The sequence below is a fragment of the Phoca vitulina genome, unplaced genomic scaffold (assembly GCF_004348235.1).
Source record: "Phoca vitulina isolate PV1807 unplaced genomic scaffold, GSC_HSeal_1.0 scaffold46, whole genome shotgun sequence".
Lineage (NCBI taxonomy): Eukaryota > Metazoa > Chordata > Mammalia > Carnivora > Phocidae > Phoca > Phoca vitulina.
The window spans coordinates 11,508,509-11,535,975 of NW_022589749.1; the positions used below are offsets into that span (position 1 = coordinate 11,508,509).

At 57.7% G+C, this 27,467-nt stretch overlaps 1 protein-coding gene across 7 annotated transcripts; it reads right to left on the minus strand.

The window, feature by feature from the left end:
• Positions 1–833: 833 nt before the first annotated feature.
• On the minus strand, positions 834–27,467 carry DHX37 (DEAH-box helicase 37). 7 transcript variants are annotated; one of them, XM_032431477.1, is made up of 27 exons: positions 27,272–27,467; positions 26,103–26,272; positions 23,494–23,606; positions 21,858–22,155; positions 18,774–18,922; positions 17,532–17,624; positions 15,838–15,934; positions 14,823–14,936; positions 14,507–14,608; positions 14,116–14,230; positions 12,753–12,848; positions 12,243–12,325; positions 11,333–11,480; positions 10,662–10,738; positions 10,033–10,265; positions 8,509–8,620; positions 7,295–7,401; positions 6,973–7,161; positions 6,098–6,222; positions 5,895–6,011; positions 4,414–4,586; positions 3,580–3,694; positions 3,295–3,432; positions 2,999–3,093; positions 2,831–2,904; positions 1,460–1,557; positions 834–1,323 (listed from the first exon to the last, which is right to left on the minus strand). In XM_032431477.1, exons 1-27 carry the CDS (start codon positions 27,375–27,377, stop codon positions 1,238–1,240), a joined length of 3,423 nt encoding a protein of 1,140 aa, XP_032287368.1. In that variant the 5' UTR covers positions 27,378–27,467; the 3' UTR covers positions 834–1,237. The 7 variants fall into 7 exon arrangements, 5 of the variants coding, with proteins under 5 accessions (XP_032287368.1, XP_032287365.1, XP_032287369.1 ...); XM_032431474.1 differs by having other exon boundaries at positions 1,460–1,602; XM_032431478.1 differs by having other exon boundaries at positions 1,460–1,602; positions 6,973–7,107; positions 21,858–22,158; positions 27,272–27,466.

Below are 27,467 nucleotides of genomic sequence, written 5' to 3' on the forward strand. Positions count from 1 at the left end.
ACACTGATGGGCTGGAAACTGAAGGGGGAGCGTGTGGGCGCTGTGGTGCACGAGCTGCCAGGGAGGCCTGTGTGCAGCAGCAGAGGAAATGCCAGGTGCTAAGGCCTGAGGCTGGGAGGGGGAGGGGGAGGGGGAGGGGCGCTCTGTGTTGAAGGGACAGAAAGCAAGCTCTGTGCCCGGAGTTTGGTGAATGAGGGTATGAGGGCTTGAATTCTATCATCAAAGATTCCAGAAGGCCTGATGTGAAATGACACGATCAGATGCAGGTGTTACACGGTTCCGTCTGGCTGCCATGTGGAGAATACACCATAGGCCGGCAGGTGGACGCTGGGAGACCAGCCAGGAAGTCACCACCATGGCCAGGCAGAAGCTGCTGGAGGTCTGCTGGGCAGGGGCTGGGAATCTGAGATCCTGGGTGTGGAGCTGGGGAGCATGAGGGGGCTCTGGACATATTCTGGGGTAGGGCCCACAAAACTTGCAGATGGCTTGAATGTGGGGAAGAGTAGGGGATACCTTCTGGTTTGGGGGTACACTGGGATTAGTGGCCAGCCTGTGGAGAAAGTGAGTAATTTTGGAATGTTAAACAGGTACCTCTGTTGTTTTATTTATATATTTGCATTAATGGACTTTATGCATTTATACTATAATATCAGAACAAATTGATTTAGGACAAACACCCGGGTGAGGGAGATGGCATCAAGCCCTACAGGCCTGGAGGACAGCTGGGCGAGCACCCACCCAGGCCAGTTTCCGTACGTGCCTGTGGGGGGGGGGGGGTGTCCCCCAGACCATGCCCACTCAGAGATCTGCTAGACTTGCACACCGTTGTTCGGACAGCTGAGATTTATTACAGCGACATGCACGGCAAGGGAGCACCGCCCCCGCTGGGGAGGGGATGCAGAGGAAGGGCCCATGGGCACCCTCCTGCTCGCCGCCACTTCGTTCTCCAGCCCTGCTGCTCCGCGAGGGACTAATGTCGTCCCCAGAGCGAAATGTGAGGTGAAACCATTCTCCGCCACATAATAAATAGTTATAAAAAAGCCCCCCAGGGTCAGACTGCCCAGGGCAGCAGCAAGCTGTGTCCAGATGTCTTGTATCCAAGATGAGCGAGGTTTCCAGAGGCCTGACCCGCCTCCTGGGAGCGGTGCACAGACCAGGGTGACCAGGCTAGAAAGCGGCCACTGCCAGCCCCCGTGGCTCCCCAGACCAGCCCCCCGCCTCGCAGCTAGGCCTCAGGTCAGCGGTCAGAGGTGGGGGGCCAGGCTTTCTCGACGTCGGCGTGCATGGCCTGCGGAAGCCACTGGCAGTACTCAGCCAGCAGGTCTGCAGGGGGCAGGACGGACGGCAGTCAGAGTGGCTCTGGACCCGGCTCCCCGCTACAGAGCAGATCCTCCCACCAACCCTCGAATGCCTCGGTGGGTCCCATCCTGTCCACTCGCAAGCCCTTGGCCACACTCACATTTGGGGTTTTTCTTCCAAGCAGCTAGCAAGGCCTCTCGGCAGTTGGCTCGCTCAGCAACAAGGGCTCTCAGGAGACTCTCTGTCCTGGGCTGCAGCCTGTGGGTGGGGACGCAGGCTGTAGGGCCCCACTGTGTCCAGAAGCTGTGGGAAGGGGCGGGTACCAGGGCAGCCTTACCTAGGATGGTGAACGGTCTGCCCGTCATGCTGGGGGTGTTGGCCAAAGGGAAGGATCTAGACTCTATCACCCCTCCAACCTCATCTCCTCTCACACTTGAATCTTTGCCGCCTCTGATCCGCCACCCTGGCCTTCTTCGTGGTCCTTGAGTACTCCCACCCAGACTGCTACTGTGCATGCTGCTCATCCCACCTAGAACCTTCCTCCATGCTTCTGCTCACAGCCTTACCCCCTCCCCATCTGCTTGGTCAGACTCCCCTGACCAAACTTACTCCACCGGATGTCCTGCTCTGTCCCTTTGTAGCTCAGGCCCCACATGCCATCTGTCCTAGTTACATTCTCTCTGGTGTTAGCTTCCACAGGGACGGGGCTGTGCTCGCGTCCTAGCACGAGGACATGCCTGGCACAGAGCAGGTGCTCCAGATTGCCTGCTGGGTGAATGACTTGATCGGCAGGGGGCACCTGGCCCCATGCCCCCACCCCGAGTCCGAGGGAATGCTGGTGCATGTGCACGCCTGCCTGCCTGCTCTTGTCAAGCCCCCTGCACCATCTAGGATGCTGCCTTAGGAAGGGTGAGGTGTCTTCTTGGAGCTGGGCCATGGGTAGAAAGAAAGCAAAAGGGAGGGGCAGGGATAAGGAAGAGGAGAAGGTTACTGGGATGGGGGGGGTCTGTGCTCAGCTGGCAGGCAGCCCCCAGGGCTTCTGGTACAGGATGCCTCCTGCTGAAACCTGGAGCTCAAAATGGGGCTGACCAGGATCTCCCCAAAACCTCGGAATGTGACCTTATTTGGAAAGAGGATCTTTGCAGATGCAATTACTTTGAAGCTCATACTGGATTGGGGTGAGCCCTACATCCAGTGACTGGTGTCCTTATAAGAAGAGAAAACCCAGAGACAGGGAGACACAGCCTCCTGAACACAGAGACAGACATTGGAAGGACGTGGTCACAAGCCAAGGAATGCCCGGATGCACCAGGAGCTGGAAGAGGCAGGAAGGATCCTCCCCTAGAGCATGCAGAGGAAGCACAGCCCTGCTGACACCCTGACTTCCAACTTCTGGCCTCCAGGGCTGTGAGAATAAATTTCTGGTGTTTTAAGCCACTTGGTGGTGGTAATTTGTTATGGCCGCCCTGGGGCACTAATACGGCCCCCTTCCCCACCATCCGCCACCCTTGCTCCGGGGGGAAGCCTCTACCTGGCCCATGTCTTCAGCATTGTGCTAGGGCTGGACAGCAAACAGCCCCGGTAGGAGGCCAGCTTGTGGAAGACCTGAGGAGAGACCACAGGACGGGGTGAGGGGTCCTGGCTCACCTTCTGCCCACGGCACCAGGCAAGGGGCCGGGGGAGCTGCTGGGCTGCCTACCTGCCCTTCCAGCAGAACCCGGGCGAAGTGCTTGTAACAGTCAATGCCCTCCGGAAAATCCACCTGCACTGCAGGGAGTGGCCAGCCGACACGATCTGGAGGGCAAGAGCCCATGAGCGTGGGTCTGGGCTGGGTCCCCACAGGCCCCTAGTCCTGTCCCTGGGCCCCGGGTCCCACCCAGCAAAGAGGCAGAAGGCCTGAGGTGACACGGCCTGTGACCTGCATTTCCAGGGCCCATGGCGTGCGACCATGTGTCTGCTGGCGCCCAAGGCTGGCAGGAAGTCACCCCAACTCACAGAACACGCTGGCCCGGTGACAGATTACCCGCCCCTTCTCCGGGCAGTAGGCGGGGGGCGGCTCCTCCAAGGGCTTGTCGAACTGGCAGTAAGAAGGCAGCAGGACCGGGACCCACTGGACCTCCACGGCTGAAACGCCTGGGAACCAGGAAGAGAAGGGCTGGGGGTCGCCGTGGACACCGCTGCACGGGAGGGGCGCCCAGGTTCTCCCCCCACAGGGTCCTGGTGACACAGCTCACGGAGCCGCAATGGGTCAGGCGAGGGGCCGGCCACCAGCTTGGCTACCTTTCATGTACATCTTGGTGGTCTCTACAATTTCCTGGTAGACCACAAACTCAGGGAGCTCTTTGAAAAGGACGGAACTGGGGTGGATGAAGACGGGGTCATCAAGGAGAGGGGTCTGCAGAGAGAAAGAGAGTATGAGTCTAGGAGAAGTGCAAACACCAGTGAGATTAACCCACACGAATTCCATTAGGCACTCAGCCTGAAGGCGGGAGAGCGTGTGGTCTGGACGCGGACACGCACGTGGGGTGGATCTGTACGCCGAGCAGCACTGAGCCCTGCGGCCGCCGTGCTGACCCAGGCGGCCAGGAATGACCCTGAATGACGTGGTGTCACGTGAGAGAAGCCACACACAAACCGCTAATGTGAAACGTCCAGAACAGACATATCCATAGAGACAGAAAGCAGATTCACGGGGTGGGGAGATGAGCAGGAAACGGGGAGCCACTGCTAACTGGCACTGTCATCTTTTGGGGGAGGAAGAAGATGCTCTGAAGCTGACTGTGGTTGTGGCCACACAGCTCTGTGGAGACGGAAAACCACTGAACTGCACACCTTAAAATGGGGAATTGTAGCGTATATGATTTCCCTCTCAAATAAGCAGTTACAAAAACAAAATTGGGGGCAAAGCTAAGGCCCAAAGGAAGATGTGACCCCACCTCACACCCCACCCTGATCCTTGGTGGGGACTCTCCCAGAGGCTGCAGGGACTCGTGTGAGGAGGAGGGGGCCCCCAGCAGCCCCTCGCCAGGAGGGCTGAGTGCCCAGGCTGGCAGGACGCCAGACAGATGGGGAGGGCGGGGTGGCAGGGAGCCTGGCGCAGCGCCCGGGGCCAACCTTGTAGGCATTCTTCCACTTGTCGTCCAGCAGGTCCTCACTCTGTACCCTACGGGCCAGGTGGTCGCCCAGGCCGGCCACCACGATCTGCCGCAGGTAGGTCACCTGGCTCTCAGATGGAGGCTGCATTTTGGGGTCCATGAAGAGCCCGGCCTCGGGGCACACGGTATTGACTGCGGGGAGAGCCAGGTGTGAGGACGGCGGAGCCCGGGGCTGCCTCTGCCCTGACCTTCTGGAAGGCCTTACACCACTCAACGTGGAGCTCCAGACGCGGTTGCCTGCTCGCTTTGGCTCCTCTCTACCGAGGCTGCCAGGGGAGGCGAAGCCCTCAGCAGGGCACAGCTAGCTGCCTGCCCCAAATCCACGTCCTTCTCTCCCTTAGGAAAAAACCCCAATTCCTTAACGGGCAGCAGAGGGAGCTGCTAAGGGAGAACCTGCTGGGCCCGCATGGGACTTCCCCCTTGGCCTGAGTGCAAGAGCACGTGTGCCCAGAAGGGACCCGATGAGCGGGTCGTCCCCGAGTGTGCACAGCAAGGCAAGACCATCGCCTCTGGAGCTCCCACAGGCACCGCTGAGGCGGGCCTGAGATCAGGGGGGGCCTCACCCTTCTGCGGGGGGGGGGGGGGGGGGGGGGGGTGGGGGGGGGGGGGGCCCCGGGGGGGGGGGGGAGGGGGGGGGGGGGGGGGGGGTCTGAAGCTGTGGGGGCACCTTGGAAGGGGAGAAAGGGGATGGGGGCTTTGAGCCCTGCAGCTCAGAGGCGGACACAGCAGGGAAAAGAACAAGAGGCTCAGGACCTGGAAGGAAGATTGTTTCTAAGATTCGCTATGTAAACCTCCTCTGTATTTTCTACAAAATCTTTGGCAAAACATATGTTGTTTAACGTAAAGAAAAAAAAAAAGGAAAGAAAGAGAAAAGAAGCAGGCCCAAGGACAGAATGCAGAAGACCAGCAGATTCCAATGCCCGCCGGAGGCCCTGCCTCCCACACCTAGCTTCCCTTAGGTCTGGTCTCCACCGGCTCAGAAAGTGGGGACCGCACTGTCATCTGCTCCCTGACTCCCAAAAGGGAGTCCACTTGGTGCAAGGGGGGAACCCCAGGATGAGACTATGGGGGGCCCAGGGGCTCCTGGGAAGATGTGGCGAGCAGCAGGTCCAGGCCTGTCCTGGGGACAGACGGTGACGAAGAGAGATGTTACTAAGGAAAGGAGGAAACTGAGGAACAGCCTCAGGGGAGAGAGTGTGCACCTTACCCCTCCCTGTGGAGGTGTCCAAGAAGGGGTCAGGACTGATTTTAGGGTTATAATAAGTCTCAGTAAGTAGGTGAATTTGTAAATATGGAATCTGTGGATAATGGGGATCAGTGGTATGTGGTTAATGCTGCTCAAAACAACTTTAATCATTAAAATAGTCAAGTTCTCTGGTGGGTGCTGCCCGAGATGGGGGAACCTGGGGAGTCCCCAGAGGCTGACGCGGCGGACGGTACCTGCAGCGGTCAGCTGGCCCCGCAGGCGCCGGGTCTCTAACAGGGCCTTGTACCGAAGCCCGTTGGCCTCGCAGAACTGGGGTGAGCAGCCAGAGTACTCGCAGGCTCCCACAGCACCTGCGGAGGAGGGGTGCGCTCGCTTGCTGCCCCACCCCAGCCCTGCCTGACCTCCGCCACCCCCCCATGCCGCAGGGGACACGCACCCAGCAGCACCATGATGTCTCCGAGTTTCAGAGAGGCGCCTTGCCCCGCCCAGATCCTCTTCATCTGGGCCACCCGGGCCCGCTTGTCCTTCAGCTTGGCGAGCTCCTCGTCGCTGGCTGCAGGTCTGCAAACACACACACACACATCACCCGGGCTGCCGGCCTGGCCGCCCTCGGGGCAGAGAAAATGCCTGGGGGAGCCACGGACTAACACGGTTAAGGTCTTGGGCTCAAAAGGCACTACCTGCAGCCCAGGAGATTACAAATGTGCGCGTCTCCTAAGCCGACCACTCCACAGCTAGAGACTGATAACGAAGAAAGACTCCAGCAAGCGCAGAATCATCACACGTGGCTGCACCACTTTTGTGACAACAAAAAGCCCTGAATGCCACCATTACGCCCACCGAGGGCAGCCTGGGTAAGCGAATCACGGTTCCCCAACCCGTAAAGAAGGCCTGACACTGGGACTAAGGTACGCGTCAGGCACGGTTTGGAGCCCTTAGCTCGTGTTAACTACTTTAACCCTGACGACAACTCCATTATTATTAACGTCTCACCCCCATTTTCCAGATGGGAAAGATGAGGCGCAGAGAGGTGAAGTCGCCGCCCTGAAGCCACAGAGCCCGGAGTGGCAGAGGGAGCTCTGAACCCAGGTGGTGCGGGCCAGAGCCTGGGCTCCTAGCCATTACACGCTCGGCGGGCTCCAGAAATGCAGACAGAGCTCTGCAGGGATCACGTCGCTGCTGGGCTCGGGGAGGACGGGCACTAGCACGAGGCCACCCGACGTGCCAGTTATCCCCCCGCAGGCCGAGCTCCCGGTCACCGCTCAGCGCGGGGCAGCCCCCACCGGCCTGAGCGGGGCCCCCCGTGCTCACCTGTCCAGCTCCTCGAACAGCTCGCGGACTGTCATGGCGGCCACAATGGTGATGGCGTAAGGCAGGCAGCCGTGCTGCTGGCTCAGTGCCAGCATCTTGGCGTAGCGCGGCGCCACGGGGAACGTGGCCATGGTCCTGCCCAGTGCAGTGATGGGACAGCTCAGCCGGGACCTCTGCAGCTGCTTCACGCTGGACGACAGGGGTGTGTGTGGGGGGTGTCGCAGCTAAGCGGCCCTGGCGTTCAGGGCAGCTCAGGAGGGAGAGGGCCGAGAACGGGCTGGGAGCTGGGCTCTCGGCCCCCCTATCCCACCCCCCCACCTACCTCTCTGTTTTCTGGGGTGCCTCCAGGGCACCCAGCGCGACCAACAGCTCCTCGGCAGCAATGAGGGCCTCCACGGAGGGAGGGGTTGGAAAGGGGAAGTTGATGACCTGGGCAGGGGGAGACGTGGCGGGGACAGCATGAACGCAGAGAAGCAGCGACTGCAAGGGGCAGCGTGGCAGGCCTAGCAGGAGGACGGTGCTCCTGCACCTGTCCTGAGACCACTCACAGCCCCAGGCACTCTCCACGTCTGCGAGCCAGGGGAAGCCCAAATGTTCCCTTCCTTCCTTTATTCACACGATCTGCGTACTCAAAAGCACGTACTGAGCACCTAACGTGTGGCACGGCTGTTCTTGGCCACAGAGACCAAGAAAGCACACGACAAGGGCTCTGCCTCAGCCGGAAAGGAGTGAGCACGGAGACAGGCGCACGTGCCCGCACGAGAACATGGCGAGGGGCAGAGGGACCGGGCTCAGGGACAGTGGCACCGAGAAACTCATCTAGTAAATCCGCATACAGCCGTGTTCACAGCCGCTCTGTCCCTAACGGCCGGAGGTGCAGACAACCCAGGCGCCCATCGACAGATGAACGGCGACACTGAAGGTGGCCCGGCCTGGGCCCACGATGCAGCGTGACTCAGTCGGAAAGGACTGAGATACTGACACATGCCACAACGGGGGTGACCCCTGAAGACATTTACAGGGATGATTCCGTTTATATGAAATGTCCAAAACAGACGGAGCCATAGAAACTTTGGGGTTGGGGAGGAAGGAACAGGAATGACTAGTAATGGGCCCAGGGTCCCGTCTCCCTCTGCCTGCACCACCCCCCGGGAGCAGCAGAGAGGCGGGGGGCCCCTGGATGGGGCAATGTGAGGATGCTGCTTCGTCAGGCAGAGGATCGTGTCAACAGAACATTCTGTGCGCCCCAGGACGACGACAGCCCTCTGTGCCGTGGGCAGGCCCTCTGCGTACTGGAGGGGTGCGGCCCTGGGGAAGTAGGGGGTCTCGGGGGGTGGGAGACCCCGGAGGCATGTGCTGACGCGGTGTCCCGCAGGAGAGCACCAGGCGGCCGGGCAGGCACTGCTGGGCTCAGCTCCGGGGTTCCCTGCATCTGGGGAGCCGGCCGGGGCGGGGGGGGGGGGGGGGGGGCATGTAGACACAGTACATACACTGGGAGCTCAGTGGGGTGCAGGCAGGGCTGGGGCCGCCACTGACCTTTTCAATGTTGAGTGCTTTCATCTGAAGGATCAGGTCTTCAACAGGCCTCCGGGTGATTTCAGGAGGAGGAAACCGCTCAAAGTCACCAAAAACCGCAGATGAATAGAGCCTGGGCCGGGACAGGCACCAACGATAACAGAATTATTGCAGAAATAAATAAAAGGGGAACTCAGCAAGCCACCCGGCAGTGGGTCTCCACTCGGCCACTGAGGAGGCCAGCAGGTACGCTGCCCCTACCCCGTGTTCCTCTCCCGTGGCTGGGGCTCAGCAGCAGGTGCACCCCCAGGGCGGGGAGGATGTTTCAGCCGCCATGTGGGGGACGGAGAGCAGCGTCTGGCGCGCAGTCCCCGGCAAACAGCAACCACTGTCGGTTCTCACTAGGTCTTTGTGCACGATTTCTCAATTTCCTTTCTTCATCATTTAAAACAATTTCAAAAGGGGCGCCTGGGTGGCTCAGTCATTAAGTGTTTGCCTTCAGCTCAGGTCATGATCCCAGGGTCCTGGGATCGAGCCCCGCATCGGGCTCCCTGCTCAGCAGGAAGCCTGCTTCTCCCTCTCCCACTCCCCCTGCTTGTGTTCCCTGTCTCACTGTGTCTCTCTCTGTCAAATAAATAAAATCTTTAAAATAAATAAATAAATAAAACAGTATCAACAAAACCAGCAATAAAGCTATCGAAAATTAGCAACAGGACAAAGACTGGGAGAAAACACTTGTCAATGGCACCTCTGATGCGGATCTAATGTCCAGATTAGGAAGAGAACCCATTCAGCTCAACAATAAAAGACAAATAACCCTGTTAAAAAATAGGAGATCTGAAAAAGCATTTCTCCAAAGAACACAAACGAATGGCCAACAAGCACAGGAAAAGACGTGCAGGGTCACCAGCCATCGGGGACACGCAGACCAGGACCGCAGCACATCACCACGGCACACTTCCGGTTTAAAAAAAATGGAAAAATAACGTGTCAGTGAGAACGTGGGGCAACCAGGGAAAACCTTCGTGCGCTGGTGGGAGCGCCACACGGTGTAGCCGCTGCAGGACCCAGCGTGGCAGAGTGGCCACGGGACCCAGCAACCCCTCCCCAGGGACGGACCCGGGGAGATGGAGACACAGGCCCAAGAGTGGGGACGGGAGGGGGTGCGGGCCTCTCTGGAGTGCTGAGAACGTTGGGTACGGGCTGGGCGATGCTGCACACCCCGAGAACACTACACCCCCAGAACTGCACGCTTCAAAATGGCGACATTTCTGGTAGGTGAACTTCACCGCCATGAAGCTGTCGCAAAATAAAACACAAAGAAAGCCACTAAAAGTAAGTGTCTACTTCGGGGTCAGATTAAAGAAAGAACACAAGTGTCTGAGTGCCAACGAGGCCCCGCAGAGCCCCCAAGGACTGTCTCCAGTGGGACAGCACTCGCTGTGGACTGGGGAGGGGCCCCCCTTCCTCGTCCCTGGTGGTGGCTGCTGCATGGTGACTCCCCGCCCCCCTCCCCCATCACTGGAGAGGCCCAGGGAAGCCCACCTGTAGCAGTGGCCCGGCTCTGTCCGGCCCGCTCGGCCCGCCCGCTGATCGGCTGAGGCCTGGGACACCCAGGAGACACGGAAAGAGGACACGCCGGTGACACGGTCGTAGTGCCGCTTCTTGACCTTCCCACAGTCCACCACGTACTTGATGCCCGGGATGGTGAGGGACGTCTCGGCCACGTTGGTGGCCACAACACACAGCCGCGTCCCCTCTGGGGGAGGCTGGAAGACCTGGGATTGTGGGGGAGGGGAAGCAGCCAAAAACCACCAGAATCAGGAAAGAATTTGTGCGACACATGCGGGTGGGGGTCAGAGGGGGAGCCAGGAAATTTCTCTTGATCACAGAGAAGTCAGGCCAGGCTGGGTGGGACCCCAGAGGTGGCGAGGGTGACAAGCCCTCTCCTTGCCTCGGGCCCCAGCGCTCCTCAGCATAAATGCAGGGAAGCGTTCCTGTTCTCCAAAGAGATCCCAACACCCTTTTAAAACGGGGTGCTGATCTGATGACAAGGACAACCCAAGGCCTGCCCTGCCCTTCTCTCGATGCCCTGAGGAGGTGCCCCCAAGAGGCAGGATGGTGCCCCCAGCCAAGCATCCACCCAGCATCCTCCCGAGGCCCCACGCTGTTACCTGAGCTTGCTTCTCTGGGGCCAGCAAAGAGTAGAGTGGGAGCACGTGGAGGGGGAGCGAGGCGTCCGGCTGCTCACCTGCAGGGAAAGCACAGGCCTGCTGCCACTCCCACACGCCCACGGCAGGTGCCCTCCTCAGGCTGCCAGCGCCCCCCGACCTGTTCTGCCTGCTGCCAGGGGCCTCTACCTTCCAGACCAGCACAGTGGGTGAGCATAGTCTGGGTCACAGTCTGAGAGGCTCCATGATCCTGATCCAGGTGGGGAATGCCCGCCTTCTCGGAAGTCTGGCCATGAGTCTGGCGGGCATTCCCAGCTGGGCATTCCCCACCTCATGCCCTCGGGAGACCCCATGCAGCCCTGGACCCATCTCCGAACAGGGGGCCCAGGAACTGGGCAGCCCTCCCAGCCAGCCCTGAGGCCTGCGTTTACCCAGCAAAGCTGAGCACCCCCATTACAATCAACACTACAAATATCTGAGGGTCTACTTTGCCAGGCAGTTGAAGGAGCTCAGCAAACAGTAGGCACAAAGCGGCAGCAAGCCCAGCTCTCCTGAGGCTCGAGACAAAGACGTCTGGGCCTAACAACGGGGCCTGGTATACAGCAGGCGCTCAACAGACACGGGCCGAGTGAATGACCAAAGGAGTGTGAGCAGGGGCTCCGCCCAGGCCACACCTCCGTCTGCTTCGTCATCCCCCAAGTCCAGGTCAAGGTCGGAGCCCAGGGCCTCCTCCTCCTCCTCGTCCATCTCTGCCTCCCTGTCCTCGTCGCCTTCGCCCGCTGGCAACACCGAGTAGTTGTCCAAACTGATCCGGGGCAATGTCTACGGCAAACAAGACGTCGGAACCACAGACTGCAGGAGACGCAGGTCACAGGCAGGAAAGACAAGCGCGTTCCAGCACGAGGCCCCATCCCCCCACCCGTGAGCCACGAGGCCTCGGGCAGCTCTGGCAACCGTCCTTGCCCTAACACGGGGGATAACCACAGGACTCATCGCACACGGCCGCAGGCCTGCCGTGAGGACCGAGGCAACATTCGGAAGGCACTTAGAGCGCCGCCTGGCGGGTCCTAAACGCAGCAGGGGGGTTAGTGACCTCCAAATGAGAACGCTGTTACCCATGGATCCATGACGACAACGTGGGGACACCAGGGGAGAGCACCCCCCTCCCCAGTTCTACAGCCAACACCAGGGACCCCGTGTCCTTGTTCTGTTTGCCCTCCCAGAGATCCTCACAGGCCTTGCTCAGGGCCAGCCTTCCAGAAGCTTCCTCCTGGCCCACAGCACAGGGAACCCTAAACATTTCAAATCACAGCCCACCCTGCGGGCTCTGGAGCCACACCACCCGACAGAACTCCCTTCCACGGTAGGAACGTTTCAGACCCGTGTGCCCCATACGGTCACCAGCAGCCCCAGGTGGCTACTGAGCCCCTGAAACATGTCTGATGCGACTGTGGAACTGAATTTTAATCTTATTTCATTTTAGTTAAATGTGCCTCTACACAGCCTCATGGGGCTGTGAGCCACTGTAGAAACGAGGCTGCTTCAGAGCCCCGAGCTGCCCCTACCACACGAGCCTCTACGTACCGCCGCCTGGGCCTTCTTTGCCCTTGTCCTTGACTTCTTAAACTTCCGCATTTCCTCTACTGAATCTTCTTGATCTTCTTTTTCTGCAAGAGGAACAGATTGAGGAAGACACCTTGAGGCCAGACCCAGGCTATGAGGACTCTGTTCTTCACCGCAGCTGCACTGCTGGCCATTTCTTTCTTTTTCTTAAAGATTTTAATTATTTATTTGGGAGAGTGAAACAGAGAGAGCGAGAGAGCACGCACGCACGCATGTGCTCACACAAGCAGAGGGAGCTGCAGGGGCAGAAGGAGAAGCAGACCCGCTGCTGAGCAGGGAGCCCGATGCGGGGCTCGATCCCAGGACTCCGGGATCATGACCCGAGCTGTAGGCAGACGCTTCCCCGACTGAGCCACCCAGGCGCCCACCGCTGGCCATTCCTCGGGGAACGGTCGGGCAGGCAAAGGCGCCGGCTCTCACACAGGGAGGCTGACCACCCGCCGGCTCTCGGGGCCAAGCGCTGCCGGTTACCTGGCGGCCTGCGTCTGGGGCGTGGGAAGGCTCTCCTCAGCCTGCAGCACAGCGCGTGCACCTCTGCCCGCCCCGTCAGGAACACCAGGATGCCGCCTGCGGAAAGAGCGAGACTCCTCTGCTATGCGTGCATTCCCGGAGCAGGCTGCTGAGAGCTGGGCGTGAGGAAGAGCCGGTCACAGCAGCCCTGAGAGACGCAGACGAGCAGCGGACAGCGGCCTCCCACACGGGGGACGTGTGACGGGGAGCTGGACAGAGCTCCTGCCCGACCTGGCTGCTCGACTCCTCGGCGTGAGCCCAGGAAACCAGGAGAGAGGGACGCAGCCCAAAACCGCACGTGGATGCTCATGGCAGCTCTGTTCACAACAGCCAGGAGGGGGAAGCCACCCAAGTGTCCGCGAACTGGTGAACGGCTAGACAGGATGTGGCCCATCCACACAGCAGAACGTGGTCCCACCACACACAGGAGTGACGCGCGGACACCCACCACGACGTGGATGAACCTCAGGGACGAGATGCTCCGTGACAGAAGCCAGGCACGGAAGCCCACATATCGCCTAAGTCCGTCCGTATAAAACGTCCAGGATGGGCGACGGCGGAGAGACAGAAAGTCGCATGGTGGGGGCCAGGGGAGGGGGTGGAGAGTTTGCGTTTAGAGGGGACGGAGCTTCTGCCGGTGGTGACGAAAACGCTCTGCAGAGGGATGGTGGGGATGGCTGCACAGCACACGCACGCCTCAGGGGCACTGCGGGTCTGCTTCCAGACCGCCCCATACGGCCAGGATGTCTGCTTTCCCGGGGCCTATGAAAGTTATGTGGACGCCACACTGTAACCCATTAAGTATGGAATAGCATCACTTCTAAAAACCAACTCCTACCCCTGAACTAAAAATACCTTCTTACTAAAAACTGCTAACCGTCACCTGAGCTTTTGGCGAGCCGTAATCACGGACCACAGATCGCTGTAACAAACGTGATAATGAAAAAGTTTGAAATACTGAGAGAATTAGCAGAATGTTTGACACAGGAAATGAGCTAGCGCTGTTGGAAAAATAGGACGGACACACTTGCTTGATTATTCAGGGTTGCCCACAAACCTTCAGTTTGTGAAAAAAATGCAGTGTCTGTGGAGGCCGATAAAGCCAAGCATGGCAAACGGAGCCTGCCTGTGTTGTGAACGCCCGAAATGCCACCAGATTGCACACTTACAAACAGTTAGGATGTAAAGCTTATGTTACGGACGGTCCACCACGAGGGGAAGGGCGCCCACGGGAAAAGAGCAGTGACCGGGAGGCCCGGAACCCCGAGCCTGCACACTGGGGGTTCGAGGGCAGGTCCGGCCTTTCTGGTCCCCAAGGCCTCACCTGCTGGCAGCATGCGGTGGATCTTGCAGACCTTCCGGAAGCACTCGCCGCTGTAGTCTTCTAGTGGGGTCCGCTTGTTGAAGTGCACCGTCACTGGGAACTGCCTGGACTCCACCTGGGACACACCCCAAGGAGGCACCGGGGCCGCGCGCTGAGCCTCCGCCGCAGCCTGGTGCCTCCCCCTTCCCTGGCCTGTCCAACCTCAGAGCTTCTAGCTCAGCACGAGCAGTTCCCTAACGCCTCCCAGCACTCACTCCCCAGAGTGGGGCCTCCACCGGCAGAGAGGGCCCCCCCCCCCAAGTGCTCAGCCTCCTCCAACCAGGCGTCCGACTGTCAACGCCGACAGGCCCCGCTTGCCCCCACCAGCCCGAGGCTCTGGCCCGGGCACTACCTTGATGACCGGGGGCGGCTGGGGGAAGAGCCGCTGGTTCTGTGTGAAGTCCTCCACCCGCAGCGTGGCCGACATGATGAGCAGCTTCAGCGGCATGTGCCTCTGGAGGATGACAGACTCGGTGACCGAGGGAAGGGTAGCAGCTCACAAGGCTAGATTTCTATAGGGTGGAGTCCCACAGGGGCTGTTGATATGGAGAGCCACAGTCCTGGCGCTGGGCTCATGGAGCCCATGCTCCCGACAAGGCGCAGGAGCCCCGCCCTTGGCCCTCGGGGGGTTCCCTGGCTCCCCCCTCCCCCCTGCCCCCTTGCCCTACCTTCGCCCGGAGAGACACTATGCGGGACAGGAGGCCGATGAGGATGTCTGTGTACACGCTCCTCTCGTGGGCTTCATCGATGAGCACCACCTTGTATCTCTGCAGCAAGAAGTCCTGGGGAGAGGCAGCGTGGTGAGGCCTGCCAGCCTGGGCCCGAGCCGCTCCAGGGTCACTCACACCCCACAGCTCCCCCTCAAGGAGCCTGTCACAGCTCGCATGGATCCTGGAGCACCTGGTCCGTGACCTCAGGCAAGCTACTTCACCTCCCTGTGCCCATTTCTCCATCTGTAAGATGGGGCAACAGGACCCACCTCACGGGGTCACAGCGAGGTTTCCATGACAATCACTATCTGTAAGGTGCACGGCCTGGGGCCCGGAACCCGGCAGAGAAATTGCTGGAGGAAGGGCAGCTACCATGCATTAGAGCCAAGCTACCAAATCCAGATGCCTGTAGGGCAGGGAGGGCAGGCAGGAAACAGAAACGAGGAGGTGGCGGGCGGGACCGAGGGCAACCAGACAGCGCAGGCCAGACGTAAAGCAGCCGTATTCGACCACACCGCAGCCACATTCACAGCCACCTTCCTGGGTGACCCCAGCTGGTGTCCTGGCAGAGACAGGCATCACCTCTGCCCTCCCCAGAGGTCCCTGCCCAGGTGGACGTCACACAGCCAGCAAGGAGTGGTACGCATGTGGCTGAGGCACAGAGTCTGCGAACCAAATCACAGTAACATGAGTTTACGTGTAAGGAGCACCTTCTAGGTGTTACGCTAAGGTGCTTCCATGCGTCATAAAATTTCTGCTTCGAAACAATTATATGAGAAAAGTACAGGCTTGCAGATCAAGAAGCTGAGGCTCAGAGAGGTTAAGTAACTTGCCCACGGTCACACAGTGGCGCCGTGCCATGTGGTGCTTTGCCGGAGGTCGGCATGCCAACTGCTCACCTCGCACGGTGACACGCGGACTCCCCACCCCATGCTCATCGGCCTTGCTTTGTGAGACAAGATGAGCGACCAACCTTCTGGATCTCCTTGAGCAACACACCATCCGTCATGAACTTGATTCTGGTCTCTTCAGTCACGTTTCCTTCATATCGGATCTGGTAGGAGACGACCCTGCAGAGACAGGCTCCGGCTCAGGGCGGGCAAGGCCCCAACCAGCTGCAGCTTTGTGGCCACACCAAGGCAGACGGCAGAGGCCTGGCCCAGCAGCTCCCCCCAGCAAGCCACAGACGCTACCCGGCCCCCGCTCTGTCACCAACGTGACGCGGAGGGGGCTGTCACAGCCCTCTGAAGGATACGCCAACCAGACACGGACCTCGGCTGGAGCGCAATTTGAACAACCAACTCTGAAAACCTTTTAGGAGAGCGTGGACATGAGGACGCTCCAGGGTTCCTCCAGTTTTAGTTAGGGTAAGGGTATTACAAGTCTTTCAAAAGTCCTTATCTCAAAAAATAAAACACAGTCTTGGGGCGCCTGGGTGGCTCAGTCATTAAGCGTCTGCCTTTGGCTCAGGTCATGATCCCAGGGTCCTGGGATCGAGCCCCACATCGGGCTCCCTGCTCCGTGGGAAGCCTGCTTCTCCCTCTCCCACTCCCCCTGCTTGTGTTCCCTATTTTTATAAAAAAAATAAATAAAACAGAGTCTTGATCTTGCAGCCCCACACAGAGGAACCTTGAGATGAACTCTCCACAGCCAGCACTGGCTTCTAAACCCCTGTGGGGGGGGGGGGCCCACAGGTGAAACAACCTTGGCCATGACTTGACAATCATTGAAACTGGGTTTAGGGTCTGCGGGGGCTCCTTCCCTAGTCTTTCTACTTCTGTCCGTGCTTAAAATGTCCACAATAAGAAGTTAAAAAGGATGAGAAAAAAGGGCAGCTTTGTATGTATTGGTATTTTCAAATATATACCACTCAACGCGACAGGAAGGACACAGAAGGGCGTGGGCAGTAGGAACCATTTCTGTAAAAGTCAGACAGGAAGAAATACAGAGAGATGCACAAAGCTGCTTGTCTGTGCCTACAAGTCTAGAAGGATCCACAGGAAACATGCTGGGGGCACCTCGCCCACCCCCACCAGGCAAACAGAACAAGGCTCCCCACTCACATGCCAGTCTGGGGTGGGGCCAGGTACACAGCAGGTGCCGCCCCCTAAATATTCACTAACAAGGCAGATGAAGGGAACTCCGTGTTCTTCTGTGCTTTCTCAATTTTAGACCACACTGGACGAGCTACCCCTTCGAACCTGAATACCGTGGTCTAGGCTGGGGCCCAGGCACGTGCATTCTAAACACGGCCCCGAGCCATTCCCGAGCAAGTGCTGTACTTGCCGAAGCCCGTCCGACAGGCTTACTGTAGCAGAGGGTCTGCACTCAGGAACCTCGCCTGACATAACTCGCCCATGCCCAGCACTCATCACTGCCTGCCCGCGTCTGGCCGCCTGCCACTCTGCTCCGCCCCCGAACCTGTCAGGGTCCTCAGCGCACTGTGCATGATGTGAGCGCCAGGGCCTGGCTGCCTGGTCCTTGCTCTGTGGCCCCCTCCCCAGGAAGGTCCTGCTGTCCAGAGTGTGGGAAGCCTTCTTGCACGAGGGTCTCCTCGTACTCAGATGAGGAAGCAACACTCCCACCCAGCACCCTCGGGACGGACAGGGCCCACGAGCAAGGCCAGAGGACCACCCTGAGCCCTCCTCCGGGAGGCAGAGCCCTCACCTCTGTGACAGATTCATCTCCTTGGCCACTCGCTGGGACATGGCCACGGCGGCCACCCGGCGGGGCTCCGTGATGCCGATGATGCTGTTGTCACTGGGGGAGGGAGAGCACAACACATCAGCGGTGTGCGGGCCCGCTCGTCCGTCCCAAAGTCACACGCAGGTCCATGTCAGGATTTGGGGTGTGGAGCGGCCCTCTCCAGGGGTGACGGGACGGGCACCAGGCAAGCTGAACAGCAAAAGGGACCAGCCCGCCGGTCAGCACACAAACGCTTCGCTGGTCGCAGCCCAGCAGAAGCCAGGCAGCGGCTGCTAGAACTGGGCCTGGGGGGAGCAGGCCCTCAGCCAGCGGAGCAGGTGCTTGTCCCGACACAGAACCTGCCAGGGGGACAGGGGCTGGATTCCAGGCCGTGCCGAAAACAGTTAATGCAGCAGGCCCACGGCTGCTCTCCTGAGAAAGGTCTGTGTACTGGGTTGGTGGTGGCTGGCGTGTGGGATCTGAATTTCGGGAGGACTCCCGGTCCTGTGCCTGGACTGTTTGTACAAACGATGTGGCTGATGCCGGACCATTTGCTTTCCTTGTGGGCATCTGGGACTCAGGGAGGTACCAGGCAGAGGGTGCCGAGGTGACCCCAACAAACACTCCGGGTGCTCCGTCTCTACTAGGCTTCCCTGGTGACAACTCCTCACACGTGTTGTCACAACTTGCTGCTTCCGTGTGACTCTCCCAGGAGAGGATTCTGGAAGCCTGTGCCTGGATCCCCGACGTCACCCCACGTGCCTCTCCCCTCTGCCGGCTGGTTCTGTGCTCTTTTGCTCTAATAAATCCCTCTCATGCGTACAGCACCAGGCTGGGTCCCAGGAGCCCTCCCAGCAAATCCGTGAAGCTGGGTGGTCTTGGGGATCCATGACACACACGGGTCAAAAGTGCCAACAGGAGGCGACATTAGGGAATGCAGGGCCCCACATGCCAGGGACTGATGTAAGCGTTTCACACAAATTCTCTCATTCCGTCTACATGACCTGTGAAGTGGGTGCCATGGCTGTCCTCATCTCAGAGCTGAGGACACGGAGGCCCAGAGAGGGTAAGCAGCTTGCCCAAGGCCACACGGCACACAAACGGCAGAGCCAGGACTAGATCCGTGGGGGCTCATGTTTGGAGTAACTTCTGGGGATCGCACCTCCACTGTCCCGCGAGGGACCCGCGGAGGACCCTGCGGAGGACCCTGCGGCCAGCCCCCACCTGCTGTAGCCTGCTTCGTAGAGAAACTGTGGCACCTGCGTGGTCTTCCCGCTGCCGGTCTCCCCGCACACGATGACGATGGGGTGCTCGGCCACCGCCTCCATGATCACTTGTTCTTCAGCAAGAATGGGGAGCTTCAGCCGTTCTTCCTGGCGAAAGAGAGGAAGTCAGTGCTCAGGGAAGGGGGGGGGGGAGTCCCCTGCAGAATGGCAGATGGCATCAGCAGGACTACGAAGGGTGACGCAGTTTGTGGAAAGGTGCCTGTGGGCACACAGATGCTGTCAGCCTTCCTAGCAAGTCAATGACGCCCTGCCACAGCGGAACAGGTGAGCCCCTGACCGCTGAGGAGAGGGACAGAGGGCCACAGCCCGCAGGACACAGAGATGTGGGTGGGGGCCTTCAGTGTCCGAGCGGACGTTCTTGGGGGCGGCTTGGCCGGTGCTGAGGAGCCCCCTGAGACACAGCAGTCTCGGCTGTTGCGGGGAGCCAGGTGGGGTCATTTACATATGATCACTCCAGTAAATAACCTGGCGCTAATTTTATCCAAGTCAAGGATGCGCGACTTGGCACCTCCTCCCCTAGACACGTACTCCAGAGCAGTGACTTTCTTTAAGATTTATTTATTTGAGAGACAGCATGTGAGCGAGCGCCCGCGTTAGGGAGGGGGAACAGAGGGAAAGGGACAAGCAGACTCCCTGCTGAGTGTGGAGCTTGATTCCATGACCTGAGCCGAAATCAAGAGTCAGGTGCTTAACCGACCGAGCCACCCAGGGACCCCAGAGCAGTGACTTTCAAACCCTTTTTCCTACAACCCACACACAGAACACATTTTGTGGTGACGCACTACATACATGTGCACAGACACGCACACGCATGTACAGTTGACCCTTCAACAACACAAAGTGGGTTTGAACTGCGTGGGTCTGCTTCCTTACGCACAGATATTTTCCCTATAAATAAAGTACAGGACTAGGGGCACCTGGCTGGCTGTCAGGAGAGCATCCGATGCCTGATCTCAGGGTCATGAGTTCGAGCCCACGTTGGGCATACAGGTTACTTTAAAAAAAAAAAAGTCCAGAACGATAGATGTGTTTTCTCTTCCTATGACTTCCTTAACAACATCTTTTCTCTAGCTTACTTTGTTGTAAAAATACGTTATACAATACATATAACGCACAAAACACTATTAATCAACTGTTTCATGTTTCTGATAAGGCTTCCGGTCAACGGGGCTATTTGCAGTTAAGTTTCTGGGGAAGTCAAAGTTGAATGTGGGTTTCTGACTGCGCGGGGAGTGCCCCTAACCCGTTTTGTTCAAGGTCAACTGTATCATATACTGAAAAAGTTTTAAGAATTACTGTTTACCTTCACTATGTAAAGCATGCTCACATGCTAATTAAAAAAAAAAATTCTACTCTATTTCTATTCTATTTGCTTCAAAAACAAAAAGTGCTGGTCATCTCATGACCAATGACAGCCGTCACCCTCAGTTTGCAAACACTGCCCAAGCGAAAATGTTGCACGTGTAAGGAATACTTGCGAGAGAAGAATACTTGAACTGTGCTCTTTTCACACAGTGGAATACTACACAGCAGGGGGAAAAAATAAACCCCCCAAACAAATGAACTTCAGCTACATGCATCAACGTGGATAAATAAATCTCAGAGACAGAACACTAACAAAAAAGCAAAATGCAGGGAAAAAAATGACATGTCCTTGATAAAACCAGGTAAACCTAAGTAATAAATAGCTCGGTAACATGTATGTGGAAAAAGCAGAGAGAGGGGACAATGCCGGGACGGGCAGCAGGGACACTTGATGGTGGAGCCCGGATCCCTGAAGGATGGTGTGAAGCAGAATCCCACACCACCACCAGCCATCAGATGGCACTGGGCTCTGATTTCACCTAGAAGGAAATCTAGGGGCATCTGGGTGGCTCAGTCAGTTAAGCGTCTGACTCTTGGTTTCAGCTCCGGTCATGATCTCAGGGTCCTGGGATTGAGCCCCGCATGTGGGGCTCTGCACTCGGTGGGGAGCCTGCTTGGGATTCTCCCTCTGCTCCTCCCCCCACTTGTGCTCTCTAAATAAAAATAAAATCTTTAAAAGATTCTCTCTCCCCCTCTCCCACCCCTGCTTGCAAACACTCTCTCAAAAAAAGTCAGTCAGCTTGCCCTAACTACACGTAAGCACATAAATTTACCTATAACTAACTGAAACCAGTTTCAATAAATAGTATTTATTCTTACGTAGAACACTGCATGGATATCTTCAGTTCTTTTTTTAATTTCCGTTAAAAAAAAAAAAAGGAGCTGGTCACATCCCACGGGTTTCCACAATACAATCTGTGGTCTGAAACAGCCCCTCTTGGACCCAGGAGGCCGCCTGCCTCAGGGACTTGGCTCCGCGGTTCTAAGTGTGGGATAGCCCCTCTCCTTGGCTCCTGCTGGGCTCTTAGTGCTTGCCCTAGATGGCTTCCCAGGCCCTCCTGTTCTCCCCCTTCACGGCCCCCAATCCTTTTCGACGCGGCTCGTCCCTGTTCACAACAGTGAGGGGTCCATGTCCACATCCTCTGGTGGGCTGACAGCCGGAGGCTACAGATGATCGCACTCCCGGGGCCTGGCCCACAGCACACACTCGGGCATGGAGGTGGAGGCCCCCTGCGCCCCCGTTTTGCAGATGAAGAAAGGGAGGCCCAGGAATGGGCTAGAAAGTGGTGGAACCAGCTGTCCACTTCAGGTCAACGGACTCCACAGCCGTTGGCTCTTGTCTGGCCGAGTGGCCCCCTGGGCCAGGACCCACGGTCAGAGGCCGAGGGTGATGGCGAGCAGGTGATGACCGAAGCAGCTGACACCCACCTCAACAGCCCTGGCCCTGTGCTGGGCCTGTGACACGTGCACATACTCCTACGTCTCTCGTCTCCACGACAACCCTACCAGGTCGGTACAGCTGTTCCCATTCCAAGCGAGGCCGCTGGGGCACAGGAGGTGATGTGACCTGCTCGAATCAGGCATGCCCCCCCTTCCACACCCTCAGACCCACACTGTGCTAGCCTGAGCGCCGATCACCAACACCAGAGCAGCAAACCTGCATTTCAGGGGTGCGGTTCACAGGAATGAAGACGGCAGGCTTCGCCGGGGGCCTGGCCAGGGTGGAGGCCACTGCTGGGGGTGCCGACGTAGTCCCCGCCAGACAGGGTTGGCTACTGGGCCCTGGGCTCCCATTCCCCGCACCAGTCTCCACCAGCTCAGCGGCAGGGGCCTCATCGGGTTCAGACTCCACTGAGGACTCCGATTCCTCCTCTTCCTGGCGATAGCGCTTCCGGTGGGCCCCGCTGAGGCTGCTGATCTTCTCCTGCCCCTGGGCTTCGATCTTGTCAGACTTCCTGCTGGGACAGCCAAAAGTCAGGCACGAAAGTCCTACAATGGACCTGACGCAGCTCTGTGTTGCTATATACCCCACAGAAGTCAGGATCCAAAGGCCACACCCTTTCCCACCTCAGGGCCTTTGCACTTGCCATTCCTGCTCTCTGCACATACATTCTCCCTCACTTGACCCAAATGTCACCCAACAGGGAGACTCTCCCATTTCCCTCCACCCTCTTTCCCTGCTTTATTTTCTGCCTAGTGCCTGCCAGCACTAGATATAGACATAGTCATTTGATTATTGTCCATCTCCCCACCATTAGAACGTAAGCTTCTTAAGGGAAGCTTACTTATTATTTTGCTCTTGTGCACCCCTTTACCCCCAGGACCTGGAGGAGAGCCTGGACCTAGTTTGCACCCACAGCAGCCATAAATGCACAATGCTTAAGGGAGAAGGCTAAGAGTAAGACAGCAGTGCGTGGGGCGGGTCTAGGGTGGGGGGGGCACGTGGGCTCCGTCTAAGGCTCAGCTGCCCGGCAGCAATGCCAGCTGGTGCGGCTCAAGACCAGGTGCGAACCTGGATTTTCATGTGACATCTACTTCTCGAATGCTGGCTGTTCTGGGTTGGACAGTGCCTCCCCAGAATTCATGTCCAGAAACTCAGAATATTACCCTTTTGGAAACAGGGTCTTTGCAGATGTAAGTAAGGTAAAATGAAGGCATCCTGGATCAGGGTGGGCCCTAAATCCAATGCCTGGTGTCCTCACAAGGAGAGAAAAGAGAGACACAGACACAGACAGGAGAAGACCGAGGAAGACACGGAGACACGCCGGGAGACAAGCCAACTTCAGTGTCAGGTTGGCAAGGACGGAACGCCCAGGACTGCTGGAGACCACCCGGAGCCGGGAGAGAGGCAAGGAAGAAATTCTCCAGCTTCCAGAAGGGCCCAACCCTGACGGCCGGGGTTCTGGCCCTCAACACCACGAGAGGATACACTTCCCTTGTTTTAAGGCACCGGGTTTGCGGCGTTTTGTTGCGGCCACCCCGGGAGCCTGGATGAACACACTGGCGGAAGACCTGAATGCCTTCGTGACAGGATATAAACCCGACAAAACTTGCTGATAGGCCAAACCTAATCCCTGACCGCCTGAAAGCAAATGCTGGCCTCCTCGTGTGTGCCAGAGCTGGAAACCTGTACCGCAGGACTCTGCATCGCAGGAACCCCCGACGTGGCTGGACCGAGAACTCTGCAGCCCTGTGTGTCACCGGGGTTCTGGCAGTGTCGGGGCCTCCCCCCGCTGCCACTGCGCATGTGTGCTCGCCCCCGGAGCGCTGGCAGGAGGGCCCGGCGCACTCACTCTCTGCCGTGGTACATGCGGTCCCCAGTGCCCAGCTTGGACGTGGTGTAGAACAGTCTCAGCTCGGCTTCCGAAACCTGGACTTGGCTCAATTTCTGCAGCATCTCTGCTCGCTGGGGAAGGAAACGAGTGTGTCAGTCATCTGGCAGGACGACCCTCTCTTCGGAAAGGAAGCGAGACTCTACATCAGGTTTCAGCCTCGCTAACAACTAGTCTTTTTAACCCAAAGGTCACGTTACAAGTGCTGCGCGGCGGTCCTGCCTCCCCGTGAGCTGGGGGGTCTTTCTACCCCCAGACGGAGTCTGGCGCTGCATGAACCAGGCTGTCTCTGCACCACTGCGTGTCAGGGATTATCCACCATCCAGATGCCCATCTGAGGGAGACCCAATAAAGGATGGCCCGTGTGTGTGATGCGGCGCTCCCCAGCTGTCTCACAGCGTAGGGGAGGCTCTGGTGTGCCGGCGAGGGGTCCCCACGCTGCCTTCAAGAGAGCAGCACGTGGGGGCAGGGACAGGTGGCCTCCTTCCCCTGGTGAGCGGGTCAAGAGTTTTATTACTCTTGAAATTATGTTTATGCACTTTTATACGTCTATGTATTTTGCAATCAATAAAAGGAAACCATGTACAGGACGGTGGGAAAAAATATAGCGCAGGATTTTAAAAGGACACCCTCGCGGCAAAGTGAGCCTCCCTGTGCCAAGGGCTCTAGGGCCTGAGTGTCGGGGCTGCGAACAGGGGACCCTGGGTGGTGGCGTCAAAAGAAAGGCAAATGGGAATCCCATGAAGTCTCCAGATGGGGGTTCCTCGGTCTCTGTGCTGTGGGCACTGTGGGCCAGAGAAAGCCCTGCTGTTCTGTGCGCTGTAGGCCGTGCGACAGTGTCTCACGCCTCCACCGGGTGTCTCCAGACGTGGCCAGAGGTCCTCTGGGGCAAAACTGTCCCGGCGGCGCACCGCTGCCCCACAGCCAAATACCATTGCCAGGAAATTTGGAAGGGCAAAGGGATGTGTTTAAGTTTACCACAGAGATGAAATTTTAAAAATGCAGACTATGGGAAACTCTAGAGACAACCAACCTAATTAACTTCAACAAATAAATGACAAGGGGGGAAAAACAAAAGAGGTGGGGTAGGGGAGCATTTATGAAACAACTGGAAATTTGACCATTTACTGGATATTTGATATTTTAAAAATTTAGGTGTACTAAATGGTCCTTATTTTAGAGATACAATTGTAAATATATATGGATAAAATATTATGCATAGGAGGTTGAATAGTGCCCCCCCCCCAAGATATGCCATGTCCCAGAACGTGATCTTATTTGGAAAAAGGGTCTCTTCAGATGTAATTAAGTCAAAGATCTCGAGGTGAGATCCTGCATTATTCAGGTGGGTCCTAAATCCCAAGACAAGTGTCCTTATAAAACACACAGAGAGGGGAAAGCCATGTGAAGACAGGGGCCAAGACTGGAGGGACGTGGCCAGAGGCCAAGATTGCCTGGGGCCACCCCAAGCTGGATGGTAGGAAGGTATATATTACTCAGGCCCTAGAGCCCTTGGCACAGGGAGGCTCACTTTGCCACAAGCGTGTCCTTTTAAAATCCTGCGCTATATTTTTTTCCACCAGAGACAGCTGGGGAGCGCCACCACACCGGGAGCAGGGCCCTGCCCAACACCTTGATTTCAGACCCTTGGCCTCCAGAACTACAACAGAATACATCCCTGTTGTTGTGAGCCACCCAGTTTGTGGTCCTCTCTTTCAGCAACTCCGGGACCCAAATACAGATTTATGCTACCCAGGCTTTGACCCAGGAGGTGGGAAAGTGGCCAGCTGTGGAGATGACCGGGGGACCGTGGGTTGACAGCTGCTGACACTGGTGATAGGTACAAGTGGGCTCAGTGCATAGGTTCTCCATTTCTGCAGATGCTGGAATTTCCCATTATAAAATGTATTCCTTAAAAAAGTATGAAGGGGGCGCCTGGGTGGCTCAGTTGGTTAAGCGACTGCCTTCGGCTCAGGTCATGATCCTGGAGTCCCGGGATCGAGTCCCACATTGGGCTCCCTGCTCAGCGGGGAGTCTGCTTCTCCCTCTGCCCCTCCCCCCTCTCATGCTCTATCTCATTCTCTCTCTCAAATAAATAAATAAAATCTTAAAAAATAAAAAAAAAAAGTATGAAGGGAGAAAGGTTGAAATTCTCCAGAATAAAGTTAAAAAATAAGTGACACAAGATGATTAGGACAAATAAAGAAGAGATGAGCATGCTGATGGGCTGACTCCCCAGTTAACGAACACCTGGCCTCAACAAACCTGGGTTCATCCAGACTGACAGAGCTCCTGGAGGGTCTGAAGGCTCTGGAGCTGAGTCAGGTAGGGGGGCTGCTAGCCACAGGAAGCCATTCGAATTAAAATTAAATCACATAAAAAATTCAATTCCTCAACCATGCTAGCCACACGTGCCTAGTGACTACTATATGGGATTGTGCAGACACAAAGCATGCCCCTCATTCCGGAAAGTTCGGCCAGTCATGCGGCAGAGATCAAGTTGGGGGACACATACCTCGTCCCTCCCCAGTGTGGGGAGCTGTGTGCAGACCCTGTCAGAACAGGCCTACCTGGCTCTTTTTCTCCTTCTGTTCTAAGATTTTCTGCAGCATTTTCCGCTCTTTCTTGGTCAGAGGCTTCTTCTCCTTCTTTGACGGAGGAGGGGCTTTAGGCTTCTTTTTCTTCTTTCCCGGCAAAACGAGTGCATTACTTGCATCTACTCCTTTCAACGTGTCTTTATCTGAAAAGACACACTTGCCTGAACCCCCAGCCCAGGGACCAGAGTCCACATTAATGCCATGTTCTCTGGGGCGGCTCCGTGCTACCTCTCATGGGCACCCCTGCCCCATGTGTGAGACCCCCTGAATGCCCACACAGGAATGGGGGTGCAGGCCCGTCACTGTTCTCTCAACTTGTGTGCCCAGCACCCGCCACGTGTCAGACTCCTCTGTGAGCCAGGGCACCTGCATCCTAGGGGTCAGGGGAGAGGGAGCGGGGTGCCACTCGGGAGGGTACATGCCGCAACAGCGCTCCCTCAGAACGTGGTCCTGCTTTCGGGGGACGCCTGAGGTCAAAACTGTGCTCCCTGTGGGCAGCGTCTGACTCCACTAGCCTCTGGCTTGGTCCGTCCTTGTGTCACAAAGTTAGGAGAGGCTGGCTGTCTCCTCCCACAAGCATCTAAGCTCAGCAGGGCAGAGATTAAAACGAAAAACAAAAAAAAAAACGCCTGTTACGTCTCCTACAATAAACCCCGGCACACAGTGGGCGCTCCTACCAACGAGGGGGCGTCTGAGCAGAAGTGTCAAGCAGCCTGGAGCTGAGCAGAAATATCTGGGCTAAAAAACATATTCAGGGCTCGCTGGCAAGAAGATTATAATAGAAGCCAGAGAAATAGATGGGATTACTTTATTTTCTTGCCCACGATCCCCATGCTACTAAACTAGGGCTGGGGGCGCCTGGCTGGCTCGGTCGGAAGAGCGGGGATCTCTTGATCTCAGAGTTCGAGCCCCACGTTGGGCGTGGAGAGAACTTAAATAAAACTTAAAAAAAACTAGTGCCGGACTCCACAGGCGAGAAAGCCTCGGGATTGTCCCAAATTCACAGTTAAAACTAGACTGTCACTGTGTCCTACTCTTTGGATCATCTGAGGAGAGGAGGTTCCTCCTGGTCCCCCCGCCCCAGAGTCGCGGAGGCAGGGCGCAGGCCAGCCCGGGCCCAGGCTCCGGCCCGGACGCCTTACCCTCTAGTTCCAGCCGCACGGGGGGCGGCTCCGGGGGGCCCTTCGAGGCGCCGGGGGTCGCCTGCAGGCGCCCCTTGACGTTGTAGCGCCGGCGCAGCTTCCCCATGACGCCCAGTACTGCCCGGGTTCCGGCGGGGCCGAGGCAGCCGCTCACCCCGAAGCCCAGCCCACGTGGTCTCTCAGACCCCAGGCTCAG

Bases quoted from the DNA above. Each gene is read 5' to 3' on its own strand.
- DHX37 (XM_032431473.1), bottom strand. From the start codon at position 27,377: ATGGGGAAGCTGCGCCGGCGCTACAACGTCAAGGGGCGCCTGCAGGCG. The intron at 22,159-23,493 runs GTGAGTGCGCCG...TGGCTGTCCCAG, and splicing joins CGCATGTACCACGGCAGAGA to CAGGAAGTCTGACAAGATCG. The intron at 15,935-17,531 runs GTGAGGGCTCTG...CTGTCTCTGCAG, and splicing joins GAGATGAATCTGTCACAGAG to GGTCGTCTCCTACCAGATCC.